This window comes from Bufo bufo, chromosome 5, assembly GCF_905171765.1.
Source record: "Bufo bufo chromosome 5, aBufBuf1.1, whole genome shotgun sequence".
Classification (NCBI taxonomy): domain Eukaryota; kingdom Metazoa; phylum Chordata; class Amphibia; order Anura; family Bufonidae; genus Bufo; species Bufo bufo.
Window position 1 is genome coordinate 540,618,508 of NC_053393.1, and position 24,064 is coordinate 540,642,571.

The following is a 24,064-nucleotide window of genomic DNA, read 5'->3' on the forward strand; positions in this document are numbered from 1 at the left end:
CGGGGCTATTGTCCCGCACTCATATAATCTTATGAGTGCGGGACAATAGCCCCGCGGGCGGCCTGACGTGCACAGCGTCATTGTAATCTATAATGCTGTGCGCTCCCGTGCGCACGATGTCTGCCGCTCCGGGACATATGGCCCGCTCACGGACCGCACGTCTCGGAGGGCGTACGGTCGTGTGCACGAGGCCTTACACTGAAGAGAAGGGAGGGGTTGAGCAGAAAAAGCCATCAGAAACAGATCTATGTCGGATTCAACAGCACCAGCAGCTAGGTGAAGGACTTACACACACTCTGCAGACGCAAAATGGAAGGACATTTTTTTTTAAGGCCTTTTAGAAGGTTGCTTATTTTTTTTTTAAAGCAAATGAGTAATTTACAAAAAAGCTCTGTGCAACTGTGTCTATAGCATTTCAACTGTATCCATAACCGCTATAAACTGCAGCTCTCTCTCGATTACATGGACGACCCAGTGTTATGCTGTGCTTCATATCCTCTGCAATGTGGGACCCCCCCCCCCCCCAACCCCCACATCATTATTGGGGGACACAAAAAAGTGAAAAAGTGCATATTGTATTTGGAAGACCCCTTTATGTGTATGAGCAATATACAGCAATATTGCAAATAAAAGTTTAAGAAAAAGACAAGACTAAAGCAAAAAGGTTTTACCTACAAAAGCTGCCATTTGCGCGGCTGTCCTGCCCACGGAGTTGATCGCGTCGGTGTCGGCCCCGGCCTCTAGCATCATCCAGACAATTTCCTTTTTCCCTAGGACACAGTGAGACTCGTGTCAATACCGCCACCGACATGGTTGCATCCTAACACGTTTTTCTAGACTTCTGCTTGCTGTCAGTGAATGGGAACATTCCTGTTTACCTTCACCCCTTCTGCCCTGGTCATGTTCACGCAGCTGATGGCTCTGCTGTACTGCAGTTAGATTATTTTGTAACCTGATTCATTGTAACGAACCCTCCTCAGGTTGTTTCATTATGGAACATGCTCTTTAATAGGGAAGGGAGACTTGTTAAAGGGGAACTCCATCAGACCATTGCTGCAGAAGCAGGTGACACATCACCATCATTGCTGGCCTGTAGGGGAAAATGGAGATCGGTTCCCAATGATCTTTGGGCATTGCGGTCTCTGGTGGAGCGCCCCTTTAACTGACATTTAGCTTAATCTCTGTGTGTAGGCAGCGGCAGACAGCATATTATTACCAGCTGCTGCACCGCATCCTAAATACTATTCTGGATAGTCGCTTGGTATCTAGGACAAAGAACCGGATAATGGGGCACTCCGAGGGTTCACGGGGCAGTTACTGGAAGCCCGAACATGAGGATAATCATCTGGTAAGTGACATGTGGGCGAGGAAGATGCTACATCGAAAAAGACACACACATGGACATCTCTCCGGAATTCTGATATTTAAAGGGGTTGCGTCATCTCAGAATTTGATAGCATATCACTGGGATATGTGATTAAAGGGGCATCTGTCAGCAGTTTTGCACCTATGACACTGGCTGACCTGTTACATGTGCACTTGGCAGCTGAAGGCACCTGTGTTGGTCCCATGTTCATATGTGCCTGCATTGCTGAGAAAACTGATGTTTTATTATATGCAAATGAGCCTCTAGGAGCAACGGGGGCGTTGCCGTTGCACCTAGAGGTTCTGCTCTCTCTGCAACTGCTGCGCTCTCTGCACTTTGATTGACAGGGCCAGGCAGTGCAAACGTCCTCACAGTCTGTCCTGTCAATCAAGTGCAGGGGATGCGTCCCCCCCCCCCCCTTCCCCGAGATCAGGTTGACTGAACCAAACTACCAGGGGAGGAACGTCCGCTCGCACATAGTTACTCGCCAGACAATGGCGGTGATGGAAAGAGCAGAGTTAGATTGTTTCCCTTGTATCCGTCTAGACTGATACATTGTAACAAGTTATTAGGACTGGCGATAGAGTTGTGCTGCTGGGGATTATCTAGACTGGATACAATTGTAACAAACCCTCAGCTGTGAGAGGTTTTACATCTGGACAGGTTATTTTAGCCGCTGGGTATAAGTAGGTCCCCATTCACCAACAGCAAGCAGAGATCTTTAAACACAAGGTATATTGGACTTTTAAAGTTGTATTTCCAGAAAACCAATGAGCCGTCAGACCCAAAAAGCACGTGGGACCTTTTAAAATCTCATTTACCTGGATGTAACCTGTGACAGCTGTGTTTTTGCTGCAGTGTGACTACGGCGCGAGCTCAGATTAAAGGGCCAATACCTGACAGACAAGCAAACATCAGCGCCGTGTAGCCGTGCTCGTGCTCATTGCAGTTCACGTCCGCGCCGTGCTGTAACAGCAGTTTGCACATCTCCACCTTCCCCTTGTACGCCGCGTGCATCAGGGGGGTCATTCCATGCTGGGAACAAATGAGGAACAAATTAGACTTAAAGCATTTAAGGATCATTTTAAAAAATAGCTCCACCTCTTGAAAAATGTATTTGAAGGTTGAAAAACTTTGCAAAGGCTACCAATCTGAAGTCACATCAGTCTTATACTCTAGTCACACCCAGAGCTGCATTCAAACCTATTTTGGGTTCCTGTCATTACAGCTGACCTTATAATGGGGGCACTGTTGCTGTCAATTCTATGGGACATTATAGCTGACCCTATTATGGGGGTTGTCATTGCTCCGTGGCATTATAGCTGACCCTATTATGGGGGAACTGTGGCAGTCACTACTATGGGACATTATAGCTGACCCAATTGTGGGAACACTGGCTAGAACTGCTATAGCTGACCCCATTATGGGGGGCACTGTGGCTGTTACTGCTATACCTGACCTTATTATAGGGGCACTGTGGTAATTGCTATAGCTGACCTTTTTATGGGGGGCACTGTGGCTGTCATTAATATGTGACAATATAGCTGACCCTATTATGGGGCACAGCGTCTGTCACTGCTATAGCTAACCTTATTATGGGGGTACTGTGGTTGTCATTGCTATAACTGACCATATTATGGGGGCACTGTGGCTGTCATTATAGCTGACCATATTATGGGGGCACTGTGGCTGTCATTATAGCTGACCTTATTATGGGGGCACTGTGGGTGTCACTGCTATAGCTGACATTATTATGGGGGCACTGTGGGTGTCACTGCTATAGCTGACCTTATTATGGGGGCACTGTGGGTGTCACTGCTATAGCTGACCTTATTATGGGGGCACTGTGGGTGTCACTGCTATAGCTGACCTTATTATGGGGGCACTGTGGGTGTCACTGCTATAGCTGACCTTATTATGGGGCACAGCGTCTGTCACTGCTATAGCTGACCTTATTATGGGGGTACTGTGGTTGTCATTGCTATAACTGACCATATTATGGGGGCACTGTGGCTGTCATTATAGCTGACCTTATTATGGGGGCACTGTGGCTGTCATTATAGCTGACATTATTATGGGGGCACTGTGGGTGTCACTGCTATAGCTGACATTATTATGGGGGCACTGTGGGTGTCACTGCTATAGCTGACCTTATTATGGGGCACAGCGTCTGTCACTGCTATAGCTAACCTTATTATGGGGGCACTGTGGGTGTCACTGCTATAGCTGACATTATTATGGGGGCACTGTGGGTGTCACTGCTATAGCTGACATTATTATGGGGGCACTGTGGGTGTCACTGCTATAGCTGACCTTATTATGGGGGCACTGTGGGTGTCACTGCTATAGCTGACCTTATTATGGGGGCACTGTGGGTGTCACGGCTATAGCTGACCTTAATATGGGGGCACTGTGGGTGTCACTGCTATAGCTGATCTTATTATGGGGTTACTGTGGGTGTCACTGCTATAGCTGATCTTATTATGGAAGCACTGTGGGTGTCACTGCTATAGCTGACCTTATTATGGGGGCACTGTGGGTGTCACTGCTATAGCTGACCTTATTATGGGGGCACTGTGGGTGTCACTGCTATAGCTGACCTTATTATGGGGGCACTGTGGGTGTCACTGCTATAGCTGACCTTATTATGGGGGCACTGTGGGTGTCACTGCTATAGCTGACCTTATTATGGGGGCACTGTGGGTGTCACTGCTATAGCTGACCTTATTATGGGGGCACTGTGGGTGTCACTGCTATAGCTGACCTTATTATGGGGGCACTGTGGGTGTCAGAGCTCCTCCACGACTCACCCAGGTCACAGAAGATCCCAGACAGACACACGTAGAGCCTCAGACCTCAGGGAAAGGTTCAGTGTACACAATCCAGGATACGAAAGACATTGGGCAAAAATGGCACAAACCACTGCGGACCGCGAAGAAAGCAAAGGCTCGCCTCACATTTTCCAAAAATCTTCTAGAAGACTTCCAAACCTTTTGGGGTAATATCCTGTGGACTGATAAGTGGCACTTTTTGGAAGACACGGGTCCAGTTACACCACATCTACCACAAGGACATTCCACCATCAGTAAAACATGTAGAATGGTATTTGCCTCCAAGAGGATACAATGTGTCAGATCAATGTAAGACTCTAAACAATGTCCGTATACAGACTAAGGGCTCATGCACGCGAACGCATGCCCTCCGAGACATACGGTCCAGGAGCAGGCCATATGTCTCGAAGCGGCATTGATCGAGCGCACGGGAGCGCACAGCATCACAGATTACAATGATGCCGTGCACGTCGGGCCGCCCGCGGGACAAAATCTTATGAGTGCGGGACAATGGCCCAGCAGGCGGACCGGCGTGCACAGCATCATAGTAACCTAGGACGCGGTTTACTCCCACCCGCGCACGATGTATGCCCTAAGGCCTCCTGCACACAAATGTTATTTTTTCCGTTCCGTTTTTTGAGTTCCATATACAGAACCATTCATTTCAATGGATCCGCAAACACAACGGAAGGTACTCCGTATGCATTCCGTTTCCGTATTTCCGTTCAAAGATAGAACAAGTCCTATTATTGCCAGCAAATCACGTTCAGTGGCTCCATTCAAGTCAATGGTTCCGCAAAAAAAAAACGGAATGCATACGGAATGCCATATGCCTGCCTGCTGCGCTGTTTTTGAGGAGTGGGCACTGGGCAGGCGGCAGTAGTGAGACACACACACACCTTGGGCTTATATTCACTGGTCGGGCACCACTGTCTGTCTGTGGGGGCGGCAGCCAGACACTGACTGAGGTGAGGGCCCTGGCTCCTCCTTCTCCCCTGCGTGGCTGCGCAGCGCTCTGGGGGCGGGGCTGGCAACGTTCAGAAGACGTGCCTGTGCGGCGGCACGCTCTAAGCCCCAGCAGCCACTGCTCTCTTAAAGAGGCAGAGAGGGGCTAAGAGCGGCCGCGGGCCCCGCTGCGGCTCTTCCATTAGTCCGCTGAGGCCACCCATCGGCCGCGGAAGCCAATAATTGTACTTGCGGCGGTGTCGGGTGGGAGCCAGAGCGAGGCCCCCCACCAGCGCAAGGCCTTAGGCGGCGGTCTAATGGAAGAGCCGCCTCTGGGGGTGGGGGGGGGAAACTACCGGGGGGCAGGGGACACTACTGGCGGGCAGTGGGGAGGCTCACTACTGGGGAATCAGGGACCAGGGGTGGTATAACGATTGGGGTCACAGAGTCTGGGGGGAATCCTGATCCAAAGTTTGCCCTGGGGCCCATAGCACTCTAATATCGAAGTATCGGAGAATCCCTTGAAATGGGACAAATTAGCCAAAATAGAAAAAAATAATAATCAAGTGAGTGACAATGACTTTTTCACTGCACTGTACATGTATTACAAAAAATGTTGCAAAAGTATGACACTTCACTTGATAAAATTGTATCAAAAGGTGTCAGAAAATGTATACATTTTTCAAAAATTTATCTCAGTAATTTTTTTTTTTAGAAGCGAAGGAGATTATCTCTACAGGTTTCCCGATCGTCACCACGACAAAGGCTTTCAGTCCCCACGGCGGCCGCTGGTTGCCAAGGTTACTGATGAATAGCAACTGCCATGCTAGTAAATAACAAAATGAGTGGACACAATGTGACAGTCCTGTGGGACCCGACAGCTGCCGGATTATGAGATGTTCTGGATTATCAGGTGGTCCTTAGAAAAGTGTGTTACGTTTAGTTTTTTGGGGATTATTAGAATTTCTGGACTACTGAACGCTGCATTATGTGGAATTTATGGTAAAAATTTCCGAAATTACAATCCATTACTGTTCAGGAATGGGTAGGGCCAGCTGGAAGGGAGGGGGGGGGGGTGTATGAATTCACCTTTACTGAAGTGAATGGATGTGCAGTACCACTCACAACCTGGGAATAGGTGTGGCGCTGTTTTTATAAAAGAATGCTGCCAATTTAATACCCATGATTAGTTTTAGAATTTAGATTGAGACCTTCTACAAGTGAGATTGTGGAGACAGTTACCCAATTTTTGAGGGGTCCTCTATGGTTGCAGAGCTCATGGTTTATATAATGTATATAGATCTGGTGAATTTCTTCTGTCTCAAACACAAACCTTCATTTACACCGAAATGTAAATCCTTTGAGTAAATGAACAAAATTATTGATCCTTCCTGGTAAGAGCTGAGAGTTATGGATCTGGAGAATGAATGCTGGGAATGTGTGTGCCGAGCGGTCGATCAATGTGACACTGGGGGTGCACCACAACTGCAAGGCTTGTATCAAAGGACTGAAATAACCAGCCCAGGGCCTAATGGTCCCATCGGTGCATTAGTGCAAGCCATAAGGAGGACTTCAACTTAACGTGAACCCATCATGCTGAAGGAGCAACACCCCACCCGTAAAACATCAACTGCACTGCCCCTGTATTAAATCTAAACATCAAGTAAAGAAAATGTGAGCAATGTGCCGACCTGTAATCACGTGAGGTCTTCTGAATGTCCCTTATATCATTCCTTATGATGGGCAAAAGATCTACTAAATATTAAATAATATAACTACTATAATACTGCCCCTATACACAAGAACTTAAATACTGTAATACTGCCCCTATGTACAAGAATATAACTACTATAATACTGCTATGTACAAGAATATAACTACTATAATACTGCTCCTATGTACAAGAATATAACTACTATAATACTGCTGCTATGTACAAGAATATAACTACTATAATACTGCTCCTATGTACAAGAATATAACTACTATAATACTGCCTCCTATGTACAAGAATATAACTACTATAATACTGCTCCTATGTACAAGAATATAACTACTATAATACTGCTCCTATGTACAAGAATATAACTGCTATAATACTGCTCCTATGTACAAGAATATGACTACTAGAATACTGCTCCTATGTACAAGAATATAACTACTATAATACTGCTCCTATGTACAAGAATATAACTACTATAATACTGCTCCTATGTACAAGAATATAACTACTATAATACTGCCTCCTATGTACAAGAATATAACTACTATTATACTGCCTCCTATGTACAGGGGTATAACTACTATAATACTGCTCCTATGTACAAGAATATAACTACTATAATACTGCCTCCTATGTACAAGAATATAACTACTATTATACTGCCTCCTATGTACAGGGGTATAACTACTATAATACTGCTCCTATGTACAAGAATATAACTACTATAATACTGCCTCCTATGTACAAGAATATAACTACTATAATACTGCCCCTATGTACAAGAATATAACTACTATAATACTGCTCCTGTGTACAAGAATATAACTACTATAATACTGCTCCTATGTACAAGAATATAACTACTATAATACTGCTGCTATGTACAAGAATATAACTACTATAATACTGCCTCCTATGTACAAGAATATAACTACTATAATACTGCTCCTATGTACAAGAATATAACTACTATAATACTGCTGCTATGTACAAGAATATAACTACTATAATACTGCTCCTGTGTACAAGAATATAACTACTATAATACTGCCTCCTATGTACAGGGGTATAACTACTATAATACTGCTCCTATGTACAGGAATATAACTACTATAATACTGCTCCTATGTACAAGAATATAACTACTATAATACTGCCTCCTATGTACAAGAATATAACTACTATTATACTGCCTCCTATGTACAAGAATATAACTACTATAATACTGCTCCTGTGTACAAGAATATAACTACTATAATACTGCTCCTACGTACAAGAATATAACTGCTATAATACTGCTTCTATGTACAAGAATATAACTGCTATAATACTGCTTCTATGTACAAGAATATAACTGCTATAATACTGCTTCTATGTACAAGAATATAACTACTATAATACTGCTTCTATGTACAAGAATATAACTACTATAATACTGCCTCCTATGTACAAGAATATAACTACTATAATACTGCTCCTACGTACAAGAATATAACTACTATAATACTGCTCCTATGTACAAGAATATAACTACTATAATACTGCTCCTATGTACAAGAATATAACTACTATAACTTCCGTTCATCTCTTGGTGTGGAAAGAGGAACTACCTTAAGACTTTTATAGCCCCTAAATTTCTGTACCTACTTCAGGTTTTGCCTATTTGGCTGCCGAAATCATTTTTTGTCGACATTCGCCAAGTTTTTTCTCTCTTTCTGTGGGGTAATAAACCCTCCAGAATTGCATATTCGGTGTTGACCAGAGAGAAGAGGTTTGGCGGTATTGGTCTGCCTGACATGCGCTCCTACTATGCGGCCTTTCAATTATTCCGAGGTCTATCTCTCCTCAATAACGCCTATAGTGCTCCATATGTGCGTCTAGAGCGCTCTCTGCTTTCCACCAAAATGAAGCGGATTCTTTGGGGGCTTTCCCCCTGTTCTCCAGGTAGTTCCTCCTTATCACCCCTTTGGAAGAGCCTATTGGTTGAATGGGCCAAGCAATTTAAAGCCAAGGTGCCTACATTCCCAATACCAGGCACTCCACTCTCCTCCTTGCAGTTTTACATTCACCCGGAAGCTAAGAAGCCTTCAGGCATTTGGCCTCTCTTAGCTGAGATTCCTTTAAGTGAGATCCGGACCCCAGATGGGAACCTGGATTGGACCCTAGTCTTGAATGACCCCAAAATCAAAAACGCCCCTTTCCTCCAGGGATTTGCCCTGCAGAAGGATATTAAGTTGATCAAACTACCACCCCCAACTACCTCTAGCCCTCCCTCTTGGTTGGATAAAAGGCTATCAGACACCCGTAAGATGCCTAAACCGCTGTCTACCATATATAAAGAATTACTCTCATCCTCCCCTCCTGAGCTACACTTTCTCAATTCGTGGGAAAGGGAACTGTCCATCCGCCTTTCAGAACCGGAAAGGGCTTTTGTCCTCTCACACTCCCACGGCTTTAGCCGCTGTATTAGGATACAAGAGAACTCATTTAAGCTGCTTACAAGATGGTACAAATCCCCGGAGTTTCTGCATAGGCTTAATGCAGACATTCCAAGTGAGTGTTGGAGGTGTAAAAAGGATACAGGCTCCCTGTCACACATTTGGTGGCATTGTGAGAGGATCAAGGCTTTCTGGTCAAACATAGAAGCATTGATCAATGTGGTATGTGTTACGCAGGTTAAGCTAGAACCCAAACTGATCTTACTTTGGTGCCCCAACGATTCGCTGTCTCCCTGTAGATCTGATCTCCCCACTATGCTTATCACGGCGGCGAGATTGCTGATTCCGCTGCTTTGGAAAGAGACTGAACCTCCTACTGTTTCGATGTGGAGAGACAAGGTGGATCAGATCTATAGATTTGAAGAACTGGCCCATTGGGAATCCTACACACGTTCCAGCTTTCTTCAAATCTGGTCACCTTGGAAGAATTATAGAAGGTTTACTTGACGGAGTTGGAAAAACTCTTAACATCCCCCCTCTGTCCCCTCCCTACCCCTCCTTTCCTCCCCTTTGTTTTATACTTTTATTGTCGGTTACATTTTTGGCTTCATCTTAGATACCATATGATGCACTGATATGTAATAATTGTCACTTCCATAGAAGGTTTGTAATAATACCTTTTCATCAATACTACGATGGTATGTGATTGTAAGATGTACCTTATTCTTTGAATAAAAAGAAATTTGGTTAAGAATATAACTACTATAATACTGCTCCTATGTACAAGAATATACCTACTATAATACTGCTCCTATGTATAAGAATATAACTACTATAATACTGCCTCCTATGTACAAAAATATAACTACTATAATACTGCCTCCTATGTACAAAAATATAACTACTATAATACTGCCTCCTATGTACAAGAATATAACTACTATAATACTGCCTCCTATGTACAAGAATATAACTACTATAATACTGCCTCCTATGTACAAGAATATAACTACTATAATACTGCCTCCTATGTACAAGAATATAACTACTATAATACTGCCTCCTATGTACAAGAATATAACTACTATAATACTGCCTCCTATGTACAAGAATATAACTACTATAATACTGCTCCTATGTACAAGAATATAACTACTATAATACTGCTCCTATGTACAAGAATATAACTACTATAATACTGCTCCTATGTACAAGAATATAACTACTATAATACTGCTCCTATGTACAAGAATATAACTACTATAATACTGCTCCTATGTACAAGAATATAACTACTATAATACTGCCTCCTATGTATAAGAATATAACTACTATAATACTGCTCCTATGTACAGGAATATAACTACTATAATACTGCCTCCTATGTACAAGAATATAACTACTATAATACTGCCTCCTATGTACAAGAATATAACTACTATAATACTGCCTCCTATGTACAAGAATATAACTACTATAATACTGCCTCCTATGTACAAGAATATAACTACTATAATACTGCTCCTACGTACAAGAATATAACTGCTATAATACTGCTTCTACGTACAAGAATATAACTGCTATAATACTGCTTCTATGTACAAGAATATAACTGCTATAATACTGCTTCTATGTACAAGAATATAACTACTATAATACTGCTTCTATGTACAAGAATATAACTGCTATAATACTGCTTCTATGTACAAGAATATAACTACTATAATACTGCCTCCTATGTACAAGAATATAACTACTATAATACTGCTACTATGTACAGGAATATAACTACTATAATACTGCTCCTATGTACAAGAATATAACTACTATAATACTGCTCCTATGTACAAGAATATAACTACTATTATACTGCCTCCTATGTACAGGGGTATAACTACTATAATACTGCTCCTATGTACAAGAATATAACTACTATAATACTGCCTCCTATGTACAAGAATATAACTACTATAATACTGCTCCTATGTAGAAGAGTATCCCGAATACTACAGTAATGCTGTGATTAATCTACAAGGATACAAGGTAATATTATCTGGACATTGTAGTGTAAAATGGTGCCGTTTTCTTGAAGACTCCCTCTGAGGAGTAGGATGTCCTGATCCTGATGAATAGTTTTCCATACTGAAACAATGTAACATATTAACTCGTTAGTGCCTGGACTGTGTCATGTGACCTCCATTATTACCTCATCCAAACAGTTGATACGAACATCTTTGCTCCCCAATAGTGTGACGGCTTCTTGGACATTTCCTGAAAAGGTAACAGAGTAGATGCTGAACAATAATCTGAAGATTTTGCTAAAAAGATAATTAAATGCTTATAAAATGGCTGCACACCGTTATATATACAAACAATAGAGCTAAGAAATGGGGGTCATTCTAGATATAAGTGGTATAATACGGACTATAAATGAGTAATGGAAGCTCTTAGCGCACATACGTGTCGGGCCCATCTACCAGGCGTCAACCAGGCCCGACACACGTTTGATTAAATATATGCGCTAGGAGCTTACATTACTCATTTATAGTCGGTATTGTACCACTTATCTAGAATGACCCCCGTTTCTTAGCTCTATTGTTTGTATATATAACGGTGTGCAGCCATTTTGTTTTTTATAATCATGTTTGCTTCATGGATCTGCACCTGTGATTCTGAAGGTTCTAGTCTAAATTTTATATCAGGACACGGAGGCTCATGTCGCATTAACTCTCTCCTGACTTCTACCATAGCAGCAAAGAAAAACAACATGTAGGGTACAGAAACCATGGTAACAGCCCCGCCCCTCAGTCCCAGTGTATATAAGGTCTGTTCCCACAGCCCTTACCAGTCCCTGCTCCCAGAAGCCAGGTTCCCCCACCCCCCCCACTACGCTGCCCTTACCAGTCCCTGCTCCCAGAGGCCAGGTTCCCCCATCCCCCCCACTACACTGCCCTTACCAGTCCCTGCTCCCAGAGGCCAGGTTCCCCCATCCCCCCACTATGATGCCCTTACCAGTCCCTGCTCTCAGAGGCCAGGTTCCCCCATCCCCCCCACTACGCTGCCCTTACCAGTCCGTGCTCTCAGAGGCCAGGTTCCCCCATCCCCCCCACTACGCTGCCCTTACCAGTCCGTGCTCTCAGAGGCCAGGTTCCCCCATCCCCCCCACTACACTGCCCTTACCAGTCCGTGCTCTCAGAGGCCAGGTTCCCCCATCCCCCCCACTACGCTGCCCTTACCAGTCCCTGCTCTCAGAGGCCAGGTTCCCCCATCCCCCCCCCACTACGCTGCCCTTACCAGTCCCTGCTCCCAGAGGCCAGGTCCCCCCATCCCCCCCCCACTACGATGCCCTTACCAGTCCCTGCTCTCAGAGGCCAGGTTCCCCCATCCCCCCCACTACGCTGCCCTTACCAGTACCTGCTCCTAGAAGCCAGGTTCCCCCATCCCCCCCCCCCACTACGCTGCCCTTACCAGCCCCTGCTCCCAGAGGCCAGGTTCCCCCATCCCCCCCACTACACTGCCCTTACCAGTCCCTGCTCCCAGAGGCCAGGTTCCCCCATCCCCCCACTACGATGCCCTTACCAGTCCCTGCTCTCAGAGGCCAGGTTCCCCCATCCCCCCCCCCCCACTACGCTGCCCTTACCAGCCCCTGCTCCCAGAGGCCAGGTTCCCCCATCCCCCCCACTACACTGCCCTTACCAGTCCCTGCTCCCAGAGGCCAGGTTCCCCCATCCCCCCACTACGATGCCCTTACCAGTCCCTGCTCTCAGAGGCCAGGTTCCCCCATCCCCCCCACTACGCTGCCCTTACCAGTCCGTGCTCTCAGAGGCCAGGTTCCCCCATCCCCCCCACTACGCTGCCCTTACCAGTCCGTGCTCTCAGAGGCCAGGTTCCCCCATCCCCCCCACTACGCTGCCCTTACCAGTCCCTGCTCTCAGAGGCCAGGTTCCCCCATCCCCCCCCCCACTACACTGCCCTTACCAGTCCCTGCTCCCAGAGGCCAGGTCCCCCCATCCCCCCCCACCACGATGCCCTTACCAGTCCCTGCTCTCAGAGGCCAGGTTCCCCCATCCCCCCCCCACTACGCTGCCCTTACCAGTACCTGCTCCTAGAAGCCAGGTTCCCCCATCCCCCCCCCCACTACGCTGCCCTTACCAGCCCCTGCTCCCAGAGGCCAGGTTCCCCCATCCCCCCCACTACGCTGCCCTTACCAGTCCCTGCTCCCAGAGACCAGGTTCCCCCATTCCCCCCCACTACGCTGCCCTTACCAGTCCCTGCTCTCAGAGGCCAGGTCCCCCCATCCCCCCCTACTACGATGCCCTTACCAGTCCCTGCTCCCAGAGGCCAGGTCCCCCCATCCCCCCCCACTACGCTGCCCTTACCAGTCCCTGCTCCCAGAGGCCAGGTTCCCCCATCCCCCCCACTACGCTGCCCTTACCAGTCCCTGCTCCCAGAGGCCAGGTTCCCCCATCCCCCCCACTACGCTGCCCTTACCAGTCCCTGCTCCCAGAGGCCAGGTTCCCCCATCCCCCCCACTACACTGCCCTTACCAGTCCCTGCTCCCAGAGGCCAGGTTCCCCCATCCCCCAGGAGAGTGTTGGAGCCTTCTGCTGCAGAGGCTCAGGCATTGGCCTTACGACAGTCAATTTCTAATGCTATTATGACGGCGATGGGCTCTATGTCCTCCGTCCTCACACACTCCATTTCCCAGGTCCTGGTAGCCCAGCCTCACGCTGCACACCAGGGGTTACAATTGCCTCAGTTGTCACCTCCATCTGCCTCCAGAAATCACATGACTGATGGCTCTGCTCCATCAATGGAAAACGCACTTGGATCACGTAAAAGAGCCTGTCCGCGCCAGGCAGAACGCGCGCGGTTATGGAAGTCAGCGCGGTCACAGCCCGAGCCTGAGTACGACTCCGATAGGGAGTCCGAGGAGGAGGCGCAATTGCATTCTCTACATGATTCAGAGGAGGATTTGGCAGATATTGAGGTGGATCCGTCTTCCCAAGCTGACCCTTCCCCGAGTCGGCCGCCTACTGGTGCCTACCCGGATGCAGCGTCAGGTTCTGCTGCTTCCCTTATGGATCCGGCAGGGGAACCGCTATTTGATCCGGACTCATTACACCATCCCCGGTCCTCCGAGCGGCTTCCGGCCACACATGTGGCACATTATATGGAGGCCATGATGCGTAAGCCTCTTAATAAAGAGGCCCGTAGCAAATTACGGGCTGAATGCCCACGGCCACTTATTCCGCATAAAATATGCGACACACCAGTAGTGGATCCCAAGATAGTACAATTTTTGGCCAAAACTGGTTTTAACCCTCGCAAGGGTTTAGATTCCGCTCTGAGGGCATGTCAGGACAAGCTCCGGGACATAACTGGCCCCCTTGCAAAGATTTTTGACATGGCCGAGGCCGCTAAGGCCGACGGCAAGCAAGTAGACCCTGAAGAACTCAGGGGATGGATACAGAGGGCTATCTGTATAGCCGGAAACGTGAACACGTCGCTCGCCATAGAAAGGCGGAAAGCGATTTTGATGAAGCTTGAGCCTAAATTAGCCAATCTGGCACTATCAGAGGCTGGCAAGAATGCCCACGGTCTCCTATTTGGGGATTCTTTCATTAAGGAGCTGGGCAAATACGTTGGTGCCTTTACGGCTCTCGACAAAGCGCAGACATCTATGCGCAGGGTGTTCCCCAATCGTTTCTCCGCCAGGGCTGGCAGTTCCCGGGGCCGCCTGTCCGGCCGGTCCTCTGTTCACACCCGAGGTTCGGGTAGAGGCTCCTACACATACCGGGCATCTCTCCAGGATCAACGCCACCAGCCCGCCTTCTTTCCATCCCGGGGCGGACCAAGTCGATCCAGAGGTTTCCGTGGAAATCCAAGTGCCAGACGTCCATATGGTAAGTCCCAACCCTCTGCCTTTTTTTGTCGTTTGCATCGGGGGCAGACTCCGGTTCTTTTCGCATGCTTGGGCAGGTGTCACCTCCGACCCATGGATACTGTCCACGGTCAGAGGTTTCGAGATACATCTCGTAGCCAACCCAGTAGGCCTGTCTCCTCCTCACCCCATGGTGTTGTCCGGCCCAGCACAGTCACTCGTTCAAAGGGAACTGACAGAATTATTTCACAAAGGGGAGGTAGAACTAGCCCCCACGGGACACATGGGAGTTGCCAGCAACATCTTCTTAGTGCAGAAGAAGGGAGGCCAAATGCGGCCGGTGATCAACCTCAGATCTTTAAACGAGTTTGTTCAGTACCGCCATTTCAAAATGGAGGGAATCCACCTCCTTAAGGATATGCTTCTCCCTGGGGATTGAATGGCCAAACTGGACCTCAAAGATGCTTACCTTACAGTCCCCGTGGCTCCCTGTGCAGCACGCCAGACCTGCAGGGTATAGCGAAGCGAGGTCACGGTTATAGGCAATCGAGGGTTGCTCAGTGTATTGGAGAACCCTGGGCAGGCATGCGGCAGTGAAGGAGAGGTAGACACAGTTCCTCTGGGGCACACTCTGTATATAGGGACCAGGCCTGATGGTGGATGAGGTGCCCTGGATGTTACAGGTATTTTTAATGCCTTAAGGCTCTCTTGATCCGCAGGTAGGCTAGGATCCCTCTACTAGCCTCCTGGTAACAACTAGAAGCCTGGGCTGTCTAGCTGCATGTCAGGAGGAGGCCCTCAGCTTGTCCCTGGCTGGTGCCTTCTAACTTCTGTCTCTGCAGACTCCTGACTCTGAACTCCCTCCCCCTTGTCTGGGCCTGAACATTTATACTAGGGGCTCCCTATCTCCCTCTAGTGTCTGGGATGTCTAACTACACCCAACTAGGCCTGCTATTGCATCATACAGGGGAACATTGCATATAAAAGCACATTAGAAAATACATTGAATGCACACTTAAATATAACATTTCTGTTCCTTGTGAGTAGGAGTAACGCGCACACCAATTGACCCTTGTGTAGTGCCCACCTTTACCTAGTGGGACACTACACCTGCTCCAGAGATCTTTCACATGCCTCTCCTTCGGACTCTCCTCCGCTCCGTGGTGCTTCACCAAGCTGATGCGTCCGGTTGTGGCTTGGCTTCGCAGCCGGGGAGTGCGATTGATTATTTACCTGGACGATATTCTGTTCATGGCTCACAGTCCCTCTGTCCTCCAGGATCATTTAGAGAGGTCTATGACGCTCATCGCCAACCTGGGTTTCATTATCAATCGGAAAAAATCGTGTCTAATTCCCTCCACGTCCATGGAGTTTCTGGGGTTCACCATAGACTCCATTGCTTTGACACTCAGTCTCCCCCAGGCGAAGGTGCTATTCGCAAGGAGTTAAGACACTCCCTGACGCTGCCGCAGGTATCCCTGAGACACCTGGCACGGATAATAGGTCTTTTGGCATCGTCCATCCAGGCGATTTTTCCGGCTCCTCTTCATTACAGGGCGTTACAACGCCTCAAGATTGCGCATCTACGAGCGGGGGCGTCTTATGCCGACACCCTCGCTCTAGACGAGGAAACCAGACAGGAATTGATGTGGTGGATCCACAATCTCTCGGTGTGGAATGGCAGGGCGATCATCGGTCCCCAGCCGGACCTTATTATATAGTCGGATGCCAGTCTTCATGGCTGGGGGGCTCATTGCAACGGCGTCTCCACCGGAGGGCCCTGGTCTCTGAACGAATCGCGACTCCACATCAACGCTCTGGAGCTCCTGGCGGGCTCTTTAGCGATCCGGAGTTTCGCCAATGACACAGTCAGAGCCTGTATCAGGCTCCGTATGGACAATGTGTCGGCGGTCCGATACGTGAATTGCATGGGCGGCACGCGCTCCTCCGTACTGATACACTTAGCAAGAGATTTCTGGGAGCATTGCTTGTCCAGGAACATCATGGTGGTCGCGGAGTACCTTCCGGACCTCCACAATACTCAGGCAGACTGGAGTTCGCGTTTCATGACCGACTCCAGCGACTGGAAATTAGACGTGACAGTCTTCTCTGCCGTTTCATCTCGATGGGGCCCTTTCTCCATCGACCTCTTTGCGTCACGTTTGAACGCACAACTTACCAGGTTTTTCAGCTGGCGGCCAGATCCGGAAGTGGAGGCGGTGGACGCTTTCCTCCAACAGTGGTCAGGGTCCCTCATGTACGCGTTCCCGCCCTTCGCGCTCATCCCGAGAGTTCTGCTCCAGATTCGGCGCCAATCTACCGAACTGGTCCTGATTCTGCCTTTTTGGAGAACCCAATCGTGGTTCCCCCACCTGTTAGAATTGCTCGTCGATGAGCCGCTCCTCCTGCCCGCTCACCCTCACTTACTCAAAAGGACCAGCTGGTCAGCTGCACCCGTTGCTTCAAGTAGGGGTTCTTCAACTCCTCGCATGCAGGGTGTCGGGGGTCCCTGGGACGTCACGGGCATTTCGGACACGGCTAGATTCTTACTGGAGAGTACATGGGCTCCCGGAACTAGACGGGCCTATCGGGTGGCCTGGGATTCCTGGCTTGTTGGTGCTTCACTCGGGATCTGGATCTCGTTGAGGCACCTGTAAATGCCGTGTTGCTTTTTCTGTCGTTTTTGTTTGAAGAGGGTAAAGCGTACCGTACTATCAACCTTTACAGGTCCGCGATCTCGTCTCAACATAGTGGTTTTGATGGATGCCCGGCGGGGCAGCACCCTCTAGTCTGTAGACTGCTCCGAGGTTCTCGTGTTTCCCGGCCACCGAGACCGCGTTTCTCGGCGACCTGGGATGTGTCTAGGGTTTTGAACTTTTTCATTGCTTGGCCGTCTAACGAACACTTGTCATTACGACAGTTGTCCGCGAAACTGGTCACTTTGTTTTGCCTGATCTCTTGCAAAAAAGTGTCGGATGTCCGGGCTTTGGACCATGACGCCCGTGCGTTTACTCCAGAGGGAGTTACGTTTAATATCTCCCGACGTACGAAAACTAACATCCGTTCTGTGTCCTATCCATTTTTTTCCTCTTCACCGCAGCTGTGTCCTGTGGCTTGCCTACGAGAGTATGAATCGCGCACGCTTGGATTACGCTCTTCGGCTCATCCTCATCTGTTCATCTCCTTCCGCAGACCTTTCTCCCCAGTCGCCAGCGTTACACTCTCACTCTGGGTCAAGTGGATCTTATCCCTCTCGGGGGTTGATACTTCCATTTTTACCACACACTCTGTTCAGAGCGCAGCGGCCACGTCCATGACTGTCTCTGGTGCACGCTTGGAAGATGTCATGAAGCTAGCAGATTGGTCTAGGGTCTCCACCTTCTGTGAATTCTATTTTCGGCCACCGTCTCACGCCTTTTCCTCTGTGGTGGCTCGACTTTAAACTTGCAATATGAGCCTCCGTGTCCTGATATAAAATTGCATGATTTTCCTATTACATGACGTAAAGTCATGATTTTATAAAGGACACGGAGGCGAGTATTGCCCACCCCTCTCGCTGACCCTCCCTTGTTGCCCTTCTTGATTGTCCGTTTAACTTCACAGTTATTTTGTATCCGGTTAACCAGTAACAGTGTTACATGTATGATTTTTTGTCCTACACGATTTCTCAATGCTCAATTGTTTTCTTCATAGGTTGAAGATGTCAGGTCTTTGAGGACATGCTCCAGCATTCTTTGCCTCTAGTTCCGGTTTTCCCTGTTTTTGCTTTCAGTTGAGGAGGTTTCAAACAAAGTTCTCCAGTCGATCCGGTCGAATTGTCCAGAAGATATTTCTCTTCCAGTTGGTCTCAGTTGGAATTCCTGGCAGTACACAAAGAAAGCGGAGGATCCCAGTGGGAACAGACCTTATATACACTGGGATCGAGGGGAGGGGCTGTTACCATGATAAAGAGAGAGATAGCAATACTCGCATCCGTGTCCTTCATAAAATCATGACTTTACGTCATGTAATTTTCTTGCACTAAATGCTAATAAAATTTACATCTACCTCTTAACACAAATTAATTTTTTTTTAATTTACAAAAATAAAAAAAAGAGCAGATGCTTATTGGAAACTGTCGGCAGCTGTCACTCTCCATACAGCTGAGCTTGTATAATGCTGCGGGCAGTTAGCATTTCGTACATTAGGTGACTGCAGATCTGGTATAAATGCCACATGTGACAAGTGAATGCAAGGAAATGCTTTCGGTTCTAAAGCATGCCAAACAGTGAGTGCAGCTCTGGAGTATAATACAGGATGTAACTGAGGATCAGTACAGGATAAGTAATGTATGTACACAGTGACTCCACCAGCAGAATAGTGAGTGCAGCTCTGGAGTATAATACAGTGTGTAACTCAGGATCAGTACAGGATAAGTATTGTAATGTATGTACACAGTAACTGCACCAGCAGAATAGTGAGTGCAGCTCTGGAGTATAATACAGGATGTAACTCAGGATCAGTACAGGATAAGTATTGTAATGTATGTACACAGTGACTGCACCAGCAGAATAGTGAGTGCAGCTCTGGAGTATAATACATGATATAACTCAGGATCAGTATGACTTGCAATGTAAACTGTCAGATGTAGACAGATATTCCAAATTACCCGATTTTGTATTCGCTGAATGAACACTGAAGGATAACAGTCTGATCTGGATGTGTCTTTTCAGTCTTACAGTCTATGTTACTATATTACCACATACAGGTGGATGCTGTCGGGGGCTGTGACAAGGGACTGTAAGTAACTATGACAGAGGAGCATGTTGTCAGTAGTCACCGCTCGGAGGACTTGCCTATCTTTTGTAGGAGTCTCCCTTATAGTTTGGTACTTTTGTATGTATGACACAAGTGTGGATTTGGCCTTGTGCTGGACCCTGTACATGTACCATAGCTCTGACTACTGGATCAGGAGGCTCGTGCTCGGTGCTGCTAAAGTTTCTGAAATTCTACACGTAAATTCTGCCTAATGAAGAAAATGAAAGAGTTGTTAATGAGCCTCGGGGTACAAGGCGGCTGCAGCTCGTCAGGTGGAGAGATCCCTCAGGGACCGAGCTCGGGAAGACTAATGGCAATTAACTGTGAGCGAGAAGCTAGCGTCAAGTCTATTCGGTGCTGCAACTAGGACAGCGCGCCTCTATAACATACGCATTACCGTAATCTCCTTAATATCTGTCCCCCAGGTTACTTCAGACCTCTCTTCCCTTCTGCAGCCATAAAAACTCAGCAAACATTTTGATACAAGTGTGAAGTGGCATACAAAATGTAGCTGTTTTATTTTTCACTTGGGGTAACATTTTCCTCTACCTAATTGGAAACTGTCATCAAGTTGCTGTTGATGGATGTATTATGTTTATGAACATAAATATGCACTGAAAGTACTATGTACTCATGAGCCCCTTTGAGTGTTCACATTACCTACAGTAGGATTTTTCAGCAGCAGTTGTCCTGCTTGTTGATGGTTTCCAGCCACCATTTATTGTCACAATAACCTAAAAATATGTAAAACAAAATAGCTAAATAAATGCTGGGTTTTAGATTTGCAGTTTAGCCAGCGCTAATCAAAAGTGGAGCTTCGCATTGCATGTAAAAGTTACAACCTTTATTATACTTCAGAGCTGCATTCACAATTCTAAAAGCTCCAGAGCTGAAATCTCCTAGCATTCCCTCCTTGTTCAGTGTCTACACTTGTGATGTGTTAGGCCATGTTTATATGGCACAGACCTGCACCAGCTGAAGCTATGATTTTTGCCACAGCTTCTTTCACAAGTCTAAAAGCTTCAGAGCTGAAATCTCCCACTACTCTCTGCTTGTTCAGTGTCTACACAGAAATTGTTCTGGTGATTTACATTTTGACCATATCCTCCTTCACCTGTTTTTAGGCTGTATACAAAATAAATAAAATAATTCATAATAATAATAATAATAATAATAATTATAGTAAAAAATGAGATTTTCTGCTCATTAGGTGGAAGTAGAGATCTTGGGACATCATCGCTCTGATACTTTAGCTCAGATTCACTGCAACAAATTATTGGAGTGTCGTTCTCACATGAACCATAGAGGCGTCTGAAGATCTGTGGTTGCCATGGTGTCGCGATGTCTCGCAGTGAAAGTAAATTAGGAGCAGCGAACTACTGCGGGCGAGGGAGGACCACACAGAGTAACGGAGGAGGGACGTGACTAATGGCTGCATTGACCTGTTCTGCAGTTAATGAAGACAAACTGTGATTAAAGTGTCCAATACAAGGAACTGTCAATGGGGTCATCAGGTGACGTCCCAACAGGATGGAAGCAATGAATCATGTTACAGGGGCTACAACAGTGCAACCAATACTCCGATATATCGGCTGTAGCCCAGGACCAGTCCTAGGAAAAAACTACCCAGTAATGAAGCGGGATTAGTACCGCCTGTACCTACAGTATTTACAGGGAGAGACTGGGAGGCAGTACTATCTGTACCTACAGTATTTACAGAGAGAGACTAGGAGGCAGTACTATCTGTACCTACAGTATTGACAGGAAGAGACTGGGAGGCAGTACTATCTGTACCTACAGTATTGACAGGGAGAGACTGGGTGGCAGTACTATCTGTACCTACAGTATTGACAGGGAGAGACTGGGAGGCAGTACTATCTGTACCTACAGTATTGACAGGGAGAGACTGGGAGGCAGTACTATCTGTACCTACAGTATTGACAGGGAGAGACTGGGAGGCAATACTATCTGTACCTACAGTATTTACAGAGAGAGACTGGGAGGCAGTACTATCTGTACCTACAGTATTTACAGAGAGAGACTGGGAGGCAGTACTATCTGTTCCTACAGTATTTACAGAGAGAGACTAGGAGGCAGTACTATCTGTACCTATAGTATTTACAGGGAGAGACTGGGAGGCAGTACTATCTGTACCTACAGTATTTACAGGGAGAGACTGGGAGGGAGTACTATCTGTACCTACAGTATTTACAGAGAGAGACTGGGAGGCGGTACTATCTGTACTTACAGTATTTACAGGGAGAGACTGGGAGGCAGTACTATCTGTACCTACAGTATTTACAGATAGAAATAGGGAGGCAGTACTATCTGTGCCTAATCATTTACAGGGAGGCAGTACTATCTGTACCTACAGCATTTACAGGGAGAGACAATACTATATGTACCTACATCATTTACAGATAGAGATAGGGAGGCAGTACTATCTGTACCTACTGTACATTATTTATAGAGATACCAAACACTTAGGCCCTTGTTGGGACCCTCGGGATGAATCCACAAATATACAACCGGTCAATTACCACAAAATCCCTTCAGGGGTCCTAACTACTAAAATATAAAACTACATATTTTATTTATGATTTTCTTTAAAAAACAAAACAGAAAAGAAACCAAATTAAAACTCAGGGCGTAGCAGGGGAGAATTATCAATGTTGTGACAGTGGTCGCTGGGTCAGTGCTTTACTGTGTTTTTTCTGCTGCACATGCGGCAAAAACATGTCGGAGGGGTGTTGTCTGTCATATTTTAGGCAGGGAATAGCAGAGGGATATTTCCAGCAATCTCACTGGGAAAGTTGATAGGGACAGTGCGAACTGTAGGTAAGCAACATTGTGTCTGAAATAGGTGTAAATGTGTAGGTGATTGAATAGGTGCGTGTGGTAGGAGACGCGCTCCTTGAGCCGACATATAATTGCCACAGGCAGTTTAAGCAGAACTCTCGGAACCAATACATTTTACTGCCACATTGTAACAACAATCTAACTATGTGCAGCACGGTGATAGAGATACTGCATAGTTAGCAGTAATTGGGAGCAGTGTTGTATCAGGCGTCTCTCTTCCATAAGGCACGGGCAGCAATATATCTCACTCTACAGGTCACCAGACAAGTGATGGCAGTGCAAACACCCATAAAATATACGGCTAGAATATATAGTTAGATATAAGACAGAGTGGCAACAAATGTAGAGTTGGAGATAAAAACAAGATCTCACAATTACCTCCAAAAGAGTGTGCACCAATAACACAGTAAAATAATAAAAAAGTGACAATCAATGTTGATCTGGAAATAAGAGCACCGCACATTTCACCTTTAAAAGAGTGTTTGTTAATAGTACAGGGTTACACAGTAAAGCACTGACCCAGGGACCACTGTCACAACATTGATAACTCTCCCCTGCTACGCCCTGAGTTTTAATTACACGTTTGTTTGTTTTTTGTTTGTTTTGTTTTTTTAAATCATAAAAACAATATGTAGTTTTATAATTTAGTAGTTAAAACCACTAAAGGGATTTTGTGGTTAATTGACCTTTTGTATATTTATTTATAGAGAAATGCATCAAGGCAGCACTATCTATACCTATATCATTTATAAGGAGAGACAAGGAGGCAGCACTCTCTATACCTACATCATCTACAGCATGGGTGTCAAACATGCGGCCCGCGGGCCGCATGCGGCCCGCAATGAATATCTTTGCGGCCCGGCAGTCTAGTATCTATGAAGATGAGCGCGCTGCTATCGGCGCGCTCATGTTCTCTCAGCAGCACGGGGAGAAGGAAGCTGTCCTCCCTCCCCCCTGTGCTGCTGCCGCTGCCACCAATGAGAAGAGAGGGGGGGAGGAAGGGCGGGCGCACTGCGCCACCAATGAGGAGAGAGGGGCGGGCGCACTGAGCCACCAATGATAGGACTATTCCCATTTCCCACACAGAGCCGCTCCGTTCGCCCGCAGTGCTCCATTACTGTCTCCTCTCCTGCTCCACATGCTGCTGATTACTATCGGAGCGATGGGAGGAGACATCAGCTTCACTAGTGGGCGTTCCTTCTCCCTGCGCTGCGATTGGAC

General features: G+C 46.8%; 1 protein-coding gene across 1 annotated transcript in view; it reads right to left on the reverse strand.

Moving 5' to 3' along the window:
- Positions 1-24,064, reverse strand: part of ANKMY2 (ankyrin repeat and MYND domain containing 2) — a 43,092-nt gene that overhangs the window by 15,615 nt on the left and 3,413 nt on the right. Inside the window, exons 2-4 of the mRNA XM_040431299.1 lie at positions 11,510-11,574; positions 2,263-2,401; positions 672-770 (exon numbers count right to left, since the gene is read on the reverse strand). Coding sequence (XP_040287233.1) covers positions 672-770; positions 2,263-2,401; positions 11,510-11,574 — 303 coding nt within the window. The remainder of the gene's footprint in view (positions 1-671; positions 771-2,262; positions 2,402-11,509; positions 11,575-24,064) is intronic.